This window comes from Triturus cristatus, chromosome 8 (genome assembly GCF_964204655.1).
Source record: "Triturus cristatus chromosome 8, aTriCri1.1, whole genome shotgun sequence".
Classification (NCBI taxonomy): domain Eukaryota; kingdom Metazoa; phylum Chordata; class Amphibia; order Caudata; family Salamandridae; genus Triturus; species Triturus cristatus.
In genome coordinates this window covers 1,394,492,601-1,394,507,149 of record NC_140591.1, presented here as the reverse complement: position 1 = coordinate 1,394,507,149, position 14,549 = coordinate 1,394,492,601, and the positions used below count along the sequence as shown (strand labels likewise).

The 14,549-nt window shown below is 46.0% G+C and overlaps 1 protein-coding gene across 1 annotated transcript in view; it reads right to left on the bottom strand.

Moving 5' to 3' along the window:
* URB1 (URB1 ribosome biogenesis factor) overlaps positions 1–14,549 on the bottom strand; it is an 801,240-nt gene that overhangs the window by 398,954 nt on the left and 387,737 nt on the right. The window contains exon 20 of the mRNA XM_085623119.1: positions 11,965–12,189. Coding sequence (XP_085479245.1) covers positions 11,965–12,189 — 225 coding nt within the window. The remainder of the gene's footprint in view (positions 1–11,964; positions 12,190–14,549) is intronic.

Below are 14,549 nucleotides of genomic sequence, written 5' to 3'. Positions count from 1 at the left end.
ATGCACTTAGTAGGCCACCAGATCTATAAGGGAATTCATTTTGTAAGTTATGTCTGCTTTCAGTTTTCTGTCGAAATGTGTATGCCTTTCTGTCAGGAGTGTGAGGGAGGTTATAAACACAGCCCGATTTAAAATGTGCATGAATTTGGTTTTGCTTGAGGCAGTATTTGGTTGTGACTCCATGCTGTTTTACAGTGCCTTATAGGAATATTTAACAAGCACCACTTAAGAACTGCATCATAAAGAATATAACTTTTGGGCCAATTCTTGGTGTATACTGTTGCAAAAAATGCACCAATGTGCTCCTTTCCCAACCCCCACCTAGGAATAGTCAGGCTCACTCACTTCAGTTGGGGTATTTACGCCCCGCCATTTTAAAAATTCACCAGCCGCCCCTGCCTCCCATACCTTTCGATCGGGCCCTCCACACATCAACCATCTGCAACTGTACAGACACATCAGCAATCGCTCTGGCAGCAGCCGAAAAAGGCCTCAGTGGCCCCTTGGAACGGTCTAAAATGGATCCAAAACACAGTTAAAATCCCCGCCCCACACCACAGATGAAGGGGAATATGATTTAATAGCCCGGGAAAGAGAGTAATAGAACTGTGGATTATCGTAATTCAGGCCGTAGGAGTTTACTACCAGTATATCTATAAAGGAATTGTAACAGTGGGTGATGACATATCTACCAGAAGGATCTGTATCACAACATTCTATCTGGAACTTCGCACCAGGATTAACCCAGGTCAAAACGTTCCTAGAGTGTGAGGTGAAGCAGGCAGCATGGAAAACCCCAAACATACGACTCCCCGTCAACAAACTGCAGCTCGGATGTAGGTGCGTTTCCTGCAATAAAGCGATATCTACCTCTTTTCTCTTCAAATAAGCCAGAACTTTACGCACTTTTCTATGGCCGTTAAGACCCCTAACGTTCCATGTCAAGAGTTTCAACCGCTTCCAATTAGCCATAGTGTCCAGTAATCAGTATGTAGAGTGAAAAATTATTGGTGTCATACACACCACTAAGTGGTTGCGCCACCCCCAGTACAGGAAATCTAAACCACAACAGGTGACCTGCAAAAAGAAAAGATCATATACACACAAAGGAAATCCCCACATTACCACCCCCTCCCATGCCATGCATACCCCAACTGTGCAAGGGCGACATTTAACCCTCCAGATACCGAGACCAACACATCGTTCTCATAAAAAAAGCAAAAGAACACAATAATCAGACTCCAAAACATTATCAATAACAGCAGGCAACACTTAGAGGTGGATGTTACCTAGCAATCACGAACTACACTCTCCAACACCATGCCACCTATAAGCATATAATAACTTCAAATACAAAGGATGGACTTCGGAAGGGGGCAAAAATCTAACAACGGTACAACAGTGGTCATTAGTTTAAAGGTATTGAACTGGAGACCAATACCACAATTGTCAAACATCATCCGGTATTGGGGAGAAAACCCCCCTCAGTAGTAGGGAAAACAAGGCAACAACGGAGCTTTAAATAGCCCAGTAAAGTACAAAGGGAGAAACAAATGGTACTCAGTTCCTGCGTTCAGTAATTTTCATCCAGAGTATGCGGCGAGGTAGCATCATCTAGGTCTTCACCCTGCATTCTCTTGCGTTTAACAGCTACCTCCCAGGACTTCAGAGCCTTCTGCAGAGACTGTGGATCAGAGAAAATTCTCGGTTTGCCATCAAAGAGAACTTTCAGCCGCGCTGGATATAGCGTAGCGTACTCGATGCGATGATCTCGCAGCTTGCGCTTTAGGGGGAAAAACTGCCTCCGGGCCTCCTGCATTTTGACGGTGAAGTCAGGGAAGAGGGAGAGGGAGGAGCCCTCATATTGCAACGTGCCCAGTTCTATTGCTCTGCGAAGTGCTGCATCCCTGTCACGGTAGTTGAGGAGCTTAGTGATAATGGGCCGGGGAGGAGCGCCAGGTTGGGGTCTAGGGCCTAGTGAGTGATGTGCCCTCTCTACTACAAACATAGCGGAGAAGGTTTCAGCCCCCAGTAGTGTTTTGAGAAGATGTTCGATGAAAAGTTCCATGGGCCCCATAGTTGTAGATTCAGGGAGGCCAGTTATATGGAGGCTGCACCGCCTCCACCTAGCTTCCAAATCCTCTGCGCGATCCTGCAGCGCAATCAGCACCTTCTCTACTTGCCGCTGAGAATTGTTGGTGTCGGTTTGGGCTTCCTCCGCTTCAGTGATACGACGTTTTGCCATATCCAGGCGCTCCGCGTGCTTGTCAACTCTTTCCGCCATCCTATAGGTTAGCGTGTTTATCTTGGCATCTATAGCTCTCCGCTCTGCATGGCAGCAATTATTTATATAATGTCACTCACAGGGTCGTCAGCAGGGTTATCAGAGTCTACCAACGCTGAGTCAGCCGCCTCCTCATGGTGCTTCGACTTGCGGTGCTCAAAGGTCAGTTTGGGCTGGGATTTATCCGGCTTGCCCATAATGTCACTTGCGGCGTATGCGATCCCCGCCGTGGATGTATGACTAGAGGCGCCAAACACCGCTCACCAGTTCTTGAGTGCAGTGAGCCAGGAGATCAAGGAACTCTGATGGGAGCAGGACTGAGTCTCTATCAAAGCAGCCAATCTGCCAATATTACCCCAGAGAAATTCCATCGTCCCAGCAGATGATAGCGATGGGGTCAGCATAGCACACTCCGACACGCAGAGTAGCCATGCCTCCACCAGCCGCCAGAGAACGAACTCAGCGTTACTGTAAATCCAGCCCCAAGGACTTCAGGCCCCACATCTGCGCAGGTCGGGCGCCCCAGGATATCAATGTCCCAGAACAATGCGGGCTGCAGCGGGGGATACTGAACGCTGCTGATCGGTAGGGCGGCAAAGAAGGCAGCAAGGGCGCGCCCGCCCGCCAAAAGTTACTCCCCAGGTCCGCAGGCAGTGGATCCCCAGAGGACACAGCTCACCTACCAAGCCACGGGCACCAGATTGCGTCGGCCTTCCACTGCGGAACCACAGCGCCAGCGAGAGGACGCCGGAGGACCACAGCGCACCCTCTGTCGGAACACCGTAGCGCGCACGGCCGCCAAGTTTCTCGGCCGTGCGCCGGTGGAATAAGCGGCGGTTCGGATCTCTGGATCCAATGGCACTAGACAGGGCAGGGTGACCACGCAGATTCAGCAGGAAGCCAGGATCTCAACAGCAGCCGCTCTTCTTCCCTTCCAGGTCTTAGAAGCTGCAGATCATGCCGGATAGTTATGGGGATGGCGGAGCTCGATCACCGAGCGGTCATCTTGTAGCCAGGCAAGCTCTGCCCCCCCCATATCAATGCATTCTTGTGGTAGATTGAGGTATCCAAATTCTAAGACTTCAGGTGCCAAATCGCCAGATTGAGCTGTTTTGGATTAGGATGTATGACCTTCCCCCTGTTCCTGAGTTAAAAGATGTGACTAGAGAGGCCGTTTCTCATGTGGCACCACCAACAGTTGTAGCAGGGTTGTGAACTATGCTGGTCGCGCCTATGTTGGTGCTATTAGGAGGGATGTTTGTGTTAGCTTTTGAACCACGTATGGAATGAAGGGGGGGGGGGTGAAGCATAAGCAAATATCCCTGACCAGCTGATCCATAGGGCATTGTTGTGTGGATCTATCACTTGTGTACATGCTGATGCATTATGCTGGTCCTATTTGCGAAGTTGCTGTCCACCATTGGCAGGTATTCTGCTAGGAGGGGGATTTTGTGATTTATGGTCTAATGCCATATCTGCTCTGCGTGAAAGCTGTATGGAGTGTGTGTGTACCTATGTTTTTTAATATAATACATTGAGGTCATGTTGTCGGTACAGATCAGTTGTACTTTGTGATGAAGATGTTGCTGAAAGCTGTCAGAGCCAACTGAACTGCAAGAAGCTCTAGATGGTTGATGTGAAAGTGTTTCTGAGTTGGTAATCGGAGGCCACTTACTTTCAGGTCTTGCATATGTGCCCACCTACCCTGTAGAGATGCATCTGTTGTAATGGTTATTTGCGAAACTGGGGCTTCGAGGGCCGCTCTTGCAACAGGTTGTTGCTTTTCCACCACTGCAAACAGCAATGGGTTGCTGGCCCTACCAACACAAGATCTTGTAAATGCCCCTCTGCTTGAAGCTATTGTGATTGAAGAGTGCTTTGATGGGGGCGCATTTGAAGTCTTGCTTGTGGCACTATGGAGATACATGATGCCATCATTCTGAGAAAACTCATGACTGTTTTGACTGTGACATGATGATGTGGCTGGAAATGCTAAGTGAAACCTAAGCACCCTTTCAGGACTTTGATAGGCCTGGGCTGTAACAGAGTTTAATGTTGCGCGTAAAAACTGCTGCATTCGTAAGGTTTTTATTATTAATTATTATTAAGGGAGGCTTATAAAGCGCTTGGTTACGCTAGGAAGCGTGTGCCCGCGCTACAACTGACAAACTCAGAGCAGTAGTGAGCCCGATTATCTTGAAAATAGGTGTGTTTTTAAGTTCTTCCGGAAGCTGGATTCCGATGGGTCTAGGCGGAGATTAAGAGGCAGGGCGTTCCAGCGCTTCGCTGCCAAATGGCGAAAAGAGTGTCCACCCATGCGGGCCCTTCTGACCCTAGGGACCACAAGTAGACCTCCGTGTGAAGAGCGCAGAGCGCGTGATGGTACATACTTGGTAACTAGGTTCTGAAGTGGTGTAGGCGCTTTCCTAGCAAGAATACGGTGACAGGTACAGAGGGCTTTAAATTCCACTCTGCTTCTCACTGGCAACCAGTGGAGAGTCTGAAGGGCAGCTTTAGAATCCGATCTTTTTGGGGTTTTTAGAATGAGGCGGGCTGCCGCATTCTGCAATACCTGGAGGCGGTTTATTGCCTTGCAGGTGGCTCCCAAGTACAATAGGTTGCCATAGTCTAGGTTGCAGGTGAGATTGTGCTGTATTGAGTTAAGCCTAATTTGTGTAGAAGGTTGATTACCTTTTGAGTGTCCTGCAGACATTGCTCCCAGGTGGTACTCTTGATCAGCCAACTGTCTAGAAATGGGACCACGTGTGTGTGTGTGTCCCGTTCTGCGATGAGTTGCTACTATTGCAAAGTATTTTGTGAATACTCTTGGTGCAGTAGGTACCCTGAATGGCAACACCTTGAGCTGATAGTGCTGTCCATTTACTTGAAATCAGAGGTAGCAGTGATGTGCTGGGTGTATTGGAATTTGGAAGTAAGCGTCTTTGAGATCTATGGCCGCCATGAAGTTTTGATGTAGCAATGGTATTACTTCTTGCAGTGTTAGCATAAGAAAATGTTCTGATAGGACGTTTTTGTTGAGTGGCCCGAGGTCTAGAATAAGCCTTAAAGTTCCATTCTTCTTTGGAATGAAGAAAAAAACGGAGAACACCCTGTATCCTTGGTGGTGTTTTGGGGCATGTTCTATAGCTCCTTTTTGAAGCAGCGCTTGGACCTCTTCTGGTCGGAGTGTTAGGTGTTCTGTTGAAAGATTTTGTGTTTGCGGTGGTATCGTGGGCAGGGTAGCTCTAATTTCTAGACAGTATCCATCTTTTATGATGGAAGGACCCACTGATCTGTTGTAATTTGTGTCCAGTGTTTATGTATTGCTGCAGTCATCCTCCTTAGGGTCTTAAATGTTGAGGGGAGGAATAAAGGATCACTGTTTAGTGGGATGCTCCGCTTGGAGGTGCACTCATGACCTCATACTCTATTGTTTTTGTAGTGTGACCTACAGTATGTCCTTCTGGTGTAATGGGACTGGTAGGAACCTTGCTGTTTTTGCACTTTGCCCTTTTCTGGAGGTGCTAGTTCTTGATGCCCCTCTTTAGTGTCCTCTACAAAAGGAACCCCTGAGTTGGAGGGTTTGTAGAACCCATGGCTTTGGCGGTATTGGTACCTTTTTTGTTTTTTTCCAACATTTCATCTACCTGTGGTCCAAACAATATTCACCATCAAATGGTAAACGTAGCAGATTATGTTGGACATCCTGCTTAAAACCAGAGACTCTAGGCCATGCTTGGTGCCTGATGACACTTGTATTAACCTCCGTTGCACTGCTGAGTCTAGTGTACACTGTATGGTTACATTAGAAATAACTTTGCCTTCCTCCACTAGCTTAGCCCCTCTGTGCTGGTATTGGTCTTGTGGAGACTGAAATAAAGAAGAGAGAAATAATACCACAAGTCCAACTCTCTGTCAGCACATAAGATGAACAGAATTTATTGGAAACCAATAAGATAATGCAAATACGTGCAGCACAGAGACAGTCAGCATAGCCGCGGAGTGTCCGAACAGATGATGTCTCTGACAGCTTGTATTGACACAAACCACAAAGGAACAGCATCATAATGCATGCAACACAGATTAAGCATTGAATAGTTGTCCAATCAGGAAAGGCCTAGGCTGCGTTATACCATTTATGGTCCCAACTATACTGTTGCTGACCACGTGTCTTGAGTATGTGGCAGCTTTGGGACTTTCCACTGTAATGCAATGTATTAGCTCTGTTACTTTTCCATAGAAATAATTGCAATATCATAGCATATACCATAATTATTTAAATATGTGATATGCTGAAATACTTGAGGCTAAGCTAGCATCCTGCTCTGTTCTCGTATCTTTCTTGGGCAAGCCTTGCGTTACAAGAAGCAGTTTTACTTAAAAATCATAGAAAAGTGCAAGCATCTATCTGATGCTTCTTAGGTCAACTTAACATGGCCTTTGGAATTTGGTATCACAAATGGAAGATGTTTTCCACAGTCTGGGAGATGTTGGTGTAGGTCTTGCATTTTAGTCAATTGGGCTCTATTGTATTGTGAAAGGAGGCCTACCGAATTGGCTATATGAAGATAGTTGGCGGCTTGTGCAGCGACACGTTTTCCCGCCACAACACACTTCTCACTCTATCAGTCGGAGAACCATCCCCAGTCCCCTGAGAATTGGGTCTTTTCCTGGCAGTGTGAACCACTAAAGAATTAGATGAAACCTGGGCCTTAATGTATGTAGGATAGGAAGGACAGGGCTTATATTTTTTGTCCACCCTTGAGGATTATGACCCTTAATTGTACTGTTTGCTTACAAATTTCCACTGTGTGCCTAAGCATACATTTTAGCATGGGCAAGAATTGTACTGTGCTTAATCATCCTCATCCTGTAATGTGTGGAGATCAACTTTGTGATAGTGTGCGGCTCTACAAAGAACCTCATTGTAGGTTGTTGTGTTGTCTGGGGGTGAGGGTTAGAGGGTTACAGGTTGGGATCAGTTTCATCTACAGGGTTTCTGTCATGATGATCCGAGGTGTCACTGACATTATCTGGATCTACCTGTGGGTCAGGAAAGTATGGGGTCGCATGGAGTGAATATCAATGCCTGTGTCAAGGTCTCCTGTTGATGGTGCAGGTGATACCTCTGGTTGTTCGCAAGGAAAGTGTCCAGGTTCCTGAGGATGAACTGGTGATACAGCAGGTGCTGGTAGTATGGGAATGACAGGTGGTGGAGGAGAAGGTAGAGGTGTAAGAGCAGGTGGAGGAGGTGGAATTTGAGGAAAGAGTATAGGGCTAGTGCTGCTGTCTTTAGGCTTCTACTTTGGAGCCTCGTGTGGGTCTGGCCCCACGATTTCTTTCTCTAAAGTCTTCTTCCTTTAAGAAGGCGTGTCCGTTAATGGGACAGGTGGTTTTGCAACTACTCTTCAGGTATACAGATTCATAAACAATGTACTTTGCTTACTGTGAAGTCTTTCTTGCAGTTTTGCAAGTATTTGCTCCACAGGTCGCTGTTTTGGCTCAAACAATGTTTTTGCTGTTTAAGCAGCCGAGGATATTTTAGGCATTTTTCGGTACCAATGATTTTTTGTGTGCAGTAAGGCATCTTTTGGCAAAAAGGGTGTTTTCGGATCCAAAGGTGGCATTGTTGGGTCAGATGCCTTGTGGTTCTGTTCTGGTGTCGAAGCTTTTGTTTGACGCAAGCACAGAGGTGACCTTTATCTTCAGCGCGGTCAGTGCATTTGGCTTGACGACGCCTTTTGGTGCTTGCTTAGGCGGAGGGATATGTGTCTGCTACTCTGCCTGTTTTCAGACACAGACATGGTCCAAGGGCAGTGGGGTTACGTGAGCTCTTTTTGGTGGTTTTGTGGGGGTTTGTGCAGCTTTCGCTAGTGTACTCAAGTGCCCTATTGAATGTTGACGAGTTGTGGTCTTAATCAGAGCCTGCCCCGCTGCTGGCGAGCAGTTTGGGGATGTCCAAAGGCATATTGAGCGCTTCGGCTTCCTCGAGTTCCTCTTCCGGCTCTAGTGACTGCTCCTGAAGATATCGGGCACATTGTCTGCTTGGTAAGCTTGCCTGGTGGAATGGGCCCAGTGGCGTTGTGGCGTTGCCGAAGAGTTCTTTTAGACCGAAAAGCCAGGCAAGCCTCACATGACACCTCGTCTTGTACAGGGGATAAGCAGAGATTACAGACAAAGTGCTGATCCTGCCTGGAGTACTTGGCGTGGCACTTGGGAAAGAAGGGCGTTTTTTTCTATCCCTCAGAGTCGTCGTGTGAAAGAAGACAGTGACAAAAATGGAAGCCGAAGTGGAACCCGGCCCAAGCCCAGGCGGGGAGGAATCGAAATACGTGAAGGAAACCATTAAGTATTCGGCCTTTTCGAAACTTCTGTTGAAGGGTGATGAATCGGGGCACTGGTAAGGCCTCGTGGCAGGAAACGGGGCTCCGAGGTAGAGGTCCAAACCAAATCTAACAAGGAACTAATGAACATGCGCAATACAAACTATTGGAGGTGCCACATTACCTTGCAAACGCCCATGTCCAACACTAGATGGCAGAGGTATTTTAAGCATATGTATCTATGGCCAACACATGCTATGAATTCTTACTTCAGAACAAAATCTTGATTAGCGATGTGTCAGACTGGGGACCAAATGCGGTGGAGAAGGGGCAGTATGCAAGAGAGTTTCTGCTCAAAATGTTGCAGCTCTATTGGCCGACATCTTGCCCCCTTGAGAATAAAAAGTTCCGATACAACTAGCAACACTATAACCTTGGGACTGACTGCTTGTCTATTTCCATAATGGTGGTCAAATCCAAGAGCACCCTCTGGCCTGAGTGACAAAACCCAAACTAGCAGAATTAATAATAAAAGGGCCGGGAGGAGGCGCGGGCATGTTGAAAAAGTGGAAACAAGACATTTTTCACCGCAAAGACATTTGCTGGGGGTGGGGGGTGTTGGTTTGTGGTCGCAGAGTTCACAAACATGTAGGCAATCATCACCTAATGGAAGGGGCTAAACAACGATAGATACAAGGCTTATTTCTCAGTCTGTAGGGCTAGCTCAGAAGAGAGACGCAACCCCCATGAATTGTTAGTAAAAGATACAATTCTTACAAGATCTGATGTTTTTCCACCAGACAAGGAGATGGAAACAAAAGAGGGGGCGAATTCAATGACTATGATGCAGAGGAAGCCCTCAGAAACCTCACAGATTACAATGAGGGTAAGTCAGCCCAAGGGGGGGCTAATAATATCCCTGAATTAACCATGTTTACAACCCATGATTTAGTGATAAACCCCCAAGGAGCAGGATACAAGATACAAATCCATTACAATATGCTGAATATGTGCTAGTTGACAGCCAGACGAAAGACATTCTGCCCAGTATAACCTGCACCAACTGGTAGGCCCCTTTGGCTGAGAATCAACCAGATGTGATGGGTCCGTGCCTAGGGTTGCATTTACTCTTCGTCAACAGCTCAAATACAAATTTGGACTCCGATATTAACACAGAGTCGGACAGCTACCACTCCACAAGCAAAAGCCTGACTACCCAACAACTATTACAGGCAATAATGAAAGATTAAGGAAGCAAAAAAAATACAGATAGAACAATGCCCCAAAATGAAGACTTGTACAAAGAAAATAGATGCGATGGACCTGCAACTTGCAGAGTTCTTGTCTCACCAACATGACATGGAGGTTCAGCTGACACATATCAGACAAACCACAACTCTCAAGTCCATAGGCTTAACCAGAAATGTGAAGACCTAAAAAAAAGGTCTCTATGTTCAAACTTAAGGATCATAGGAGTCCTAGAAGGGTGGAAAATAGTAAGGGGATATGCTAACCTGGGTGGGTCAATTCTGTACAATAGCCTATAGGAGGAGTTACAACAGTAGAAGGAAAGCCCTTTGCTCTTGATTGTTTGGGCACCCCACACATAGTTTGCTACTCCTAAGCATGGCGGCATACCCCATACCATTGTGGTATATTTTCGAGGCTTTAGAATTAAGAAGCAGCACTTGCAGCAATGAGAACATGAGAAGCAGCTGGAATCAAATAAAGGTTTCAAGGACATTGTTTTCCAAGAACTTGCAAGGAAGACCACCAGACGGAATCTGGTTATCATGCATGTATTCTGGAGTGTAAGGCATTTTTCATCTGCATATTTAGAGGATTCATGCTACGGGTTAACTGGCAAGTACAGTTCTGAAACTTTGCTGAACAGGAGGAGGCATGTCAGTCCATTACACACATTAGGAAACTGCTTACCAACAAGGGAATAGTGATTCTAAGAAGAAAGTAGGGTTGAAGGGTAAGGAGGATGGTCTGATGCTCTGGAATGCTTACCATCACATTCAGGGTTGCTGGGGGCAAGGTGAGTCCATCGGTCAGCTAGATGGGTCGAAGAGGGGAAGGGGAGGGGAAAGAGGCTATGGTGGGACAACAAGAGGGCTATGCCTTTTTAAAATCCCTAGGCAAGCATACTACACTTGCACATAAGAATACATGATAAAAGAGACAACAAGATTAGGATAGTCATCTTGCATGTAAAGAAAACAAATGCTTGCACTAGACATAAAAGAATCCAGCATGAACTCTCAGAATCTTCATCCACAATGGTGTTTTAAGACCGTTCTAATTTAGCCTACTGAACTCAATAGCACCACTCCCGGCCAGTGTCGCTTTACATTTTCTACGCTCCTTCCCCTTTCTTTATAGACAGGCTTCTCGACTTCTGTTGCAGCCCGCTTACATGTTCTGGGTCCTTCTTCTCCCAGTCCCAGAACCCCAAGGATGATGCAGTGGGCATGGCCCTGGATCCCAGTCTTCGCTGGGGGTTCTGCACCCACCCTGATCCCCAAACAAGTCTTATAGAGTGACTTTAGGCCTGTTGCTACACCTTTGATGGTGTGCATCTCCACTGCTGCCCTTCGAACATTTCTTCTTGCTTGGGTAGAGGAGTGATTGAGAACCCCTCCTCATTGGATATTTACACTTTTTGAACTGTGCTTGTAAGTCTTCTGGCACTGGTGTCCGCCATATTGTAAGTCTACACTCACTCCTCCCTCCAATCTGTAGCACCGGTCAGATCTCACCAACCAGCCGCAGACCACTATCTCAAGGGGCGGATCGGTCAGGCAACAATCCTCCCATAGCTGGCTCTTTCAGAAAAAAGGGAGCTGCTCAGGTTCCAGTTCTCTACGATCCTACTGCATCCAATGATGGTGCGCTTCTCACCCACCATCGCCCCAGTCTTCTACTAAGCACATCTGCGGCAGAGCTGAAAACTCCACCTCATGGAGTATTTGCAATTTGAGAGCTGTAAGAGCTGTATGCTGTACCCTCAGGTTATGGCATCCACCATCTTGTCTGTCATCTGGGCCCTTCTTGTGTTGCTGCATTCAATGCATCGGAGCCTCCCTCTGATGCAGCTGTGGGCATGGCATATCACTTTATAGCCGATGGGCTCCCGACCAAACACCAGGCTTTCAATGCTCTTGGGTGGACAGAGTACGTATTAAATAACTCATAGTATCAGACGACGTCAGTCCAGCACCTGGAAGCCATCCCCTGTCCACTTTAAGTTGATTTTACCTGTACAAAACACAATCCCACTTTTTCTAGTAACATTGAAAAAAACCGAAAGATTTCCTTTTGTTAACAATAAGAAAATAAGCATTTTCCTACCTTACTGAAATCGTCCACTGTAGTTTTTAGATACAGCATCACTTGTTTAACTGCTAACAAAAGTTCAGAGAGTTTTAGCTTGGAAATTGCTTCTTTCAGCTGATGCTTGGTAGTTTCTTCCAGGAGCAGAACATCATGACTACTGTAGGCATTTGTCAACATAGACGAAAACGAACACTGATTATCAAGGTTGATTGGAATGCATGAATCTTTTGCTTGTTCAAACTGTTAAATAAAGAAGAAGAGAATTAAGAATGCTTGCAAAAGCAATAAGATAGGTATATGAGAACAACTTTTAAAGCTTCACATTGGCTCTAGGACCACTGTCACAGTTAAAAAACCTTCATCTCTGTCACATTATTTTCTATATTATCGTGTGTAGTAAAATAGATTAGTAAGTTCTAAACAGTAGAGACCCTCAAAACTAAGCCTTTCCACCAAACATATTTTGGATGACTGACTGACCTCTTGGAAGTATCAGACTTCATAATCAAAGCACAGTTATATTGACAGTTTCAGTGATCGGTGCAAGCAGCAGAGGACCACAATTTCCTCTCTCGCTTTCTATCTTTAAACTGCTCAGGAACAACCACATTTAAGAGTTGCTCGACAATTGACTATATCTTTCTGTGCAATTAACTTAATCAGAAAATAGTTCACTTTGAAATAAAAGCACACGATACCAGCGATCACGCAATTCTCCAGGTTGAATTGAATATCACTATTAAGCAACGGGAACAAGCTTCTGTAATACCTCATTCAACAGGGACTGAGGAATACTCATTAGTCAGAAGGATAAAATGGAATGATCGCAAGGCCACTATATTGAATGCATGGAAAGATGAACAAGAGGGTAGAGGTAATCATCCTGGTATCGAGCCCAGTATGGATAACTGGATGGCGTGGACCTTTACCTTGAAAACTGCCCTCTGTAACTACAATAAAGCCAGTTTCCAATCATAAATGAAAACAACATCACTAACTCGAAAAGGCAATACAAAACTCAGTGTTATAACACGTAACCTAAATAGGGCAAAAAGAGCTCACAAGATTGCCGGGACGCAAAGAACACGGGATAAGTGCAAAGAATTATGTAATGAGCGCAACCATCTGCTATGGACTCTCAAACAGAACAAGTTAGAGGAAGATTGGATAACGATCAATGAGCTCACAGAGCCCCATAAACATCGACAGGTTTGGCAATATAAAGCCCTTTTGGAAAATGGTAAAGTGGACAGGTGTAATTCTGTTTACGCTGATGCATGGTTGAGACACGTCTCTACAATCTATATAGAAAAGGAAGGTCGCATTTATTCTGGAAGCATAGCGGAACGACCCATGGAGAGCACAAACATAGAAGTGGAGATCACAATTGAAACCGTGGGCAAAGAACAACACTGCTCTGCTGTTGAAAAAGTAATTAAAAAGATGAGAAAAGATGGGGCACCTTGGCCTAACGGTCTCCCAGGAGCAATGTTTAGAGAAGACCCGGCATATTGGGGAAAAATTCTATCCAAGTTATTTATCGAATGCTGATCACAAGCCAAGGTGCCCGATTCATGGCCGGGTCATTTTTACAACCAATATTCATGAAAGGAGACAATACAGAACCAAAAAATTATAGATGAATTGCCCTCTTGGATATTGAAGGGAAAGCCTACGCAAGTACCCTATTGATGGAATTAAATAGATGGATTCAAGAGAATGAAATCCTCCCTCCATATCAAACAGGATTTTGCAAAGGCTGCTCCACAATTGATAACATCGTGGCCATGTCATATGAAAACCAGCAAGCAAACGACAAAACAAAAAAAACAGTCTTTGCCTGCTTTGAAGACTATTCAGCAGCCTTCGATGGGGTGCCCAGATACAAGTTTTGGGCTAAAGTTACTTACCTTCGGTAACAATATATCTGGTAGAGACACAGTCTAGCCGCAGATTCCTTAACTTAGAATATCCCCAGCTGTCAGACTGGATCCGGAAAATCTTCTTCCCCAGCAGTACCTCTGCACGCTGGGAGGCAGCGCCACTGGGCTCCGTCCTGACGTCGTCCACGGAAGTGACGTCAATGGAGCCACATAAGCCCCTCCCGGCGTGCTGACGTCCTTTTTGTACAGGAAACTTTGCCGCATCACAACGCGGAGCCATGACAAAAACTGCAACAGGAGAGGAACAGTGTATGGTAAAAAAAGAGAGCAAATTATTTATACTGAGAGACCAAAGTAAGTTGAAAAAGCACCCAGCACCAGGAAGGACTGGAGGGAACTCACAGAGCCCGTGCTGCAAGCAAGGGCTTAACAAAGCGCCAAGCTGCGCCTCATGTCGTGGGGCTAACAGCTGCGGCACAAAGGATACGTCAAAACAGACACAGATTATCACCACAGGAGGGAAAGTAAAAGAACTACAATATTGAAGGAACATGTTGCCAGACAAGTGATGAGAAGTGTACGACCACCAGACGTGCACTGCACACACACTCGGGTGATGTAGGGACTGAAGTACCAAAGAGAACCCAACCCAACCGACTGCCATAGGAAGAAGGAGTCACAGGCAGGGGCGTTGGGAGGGAAGTAAAAACAAAATAA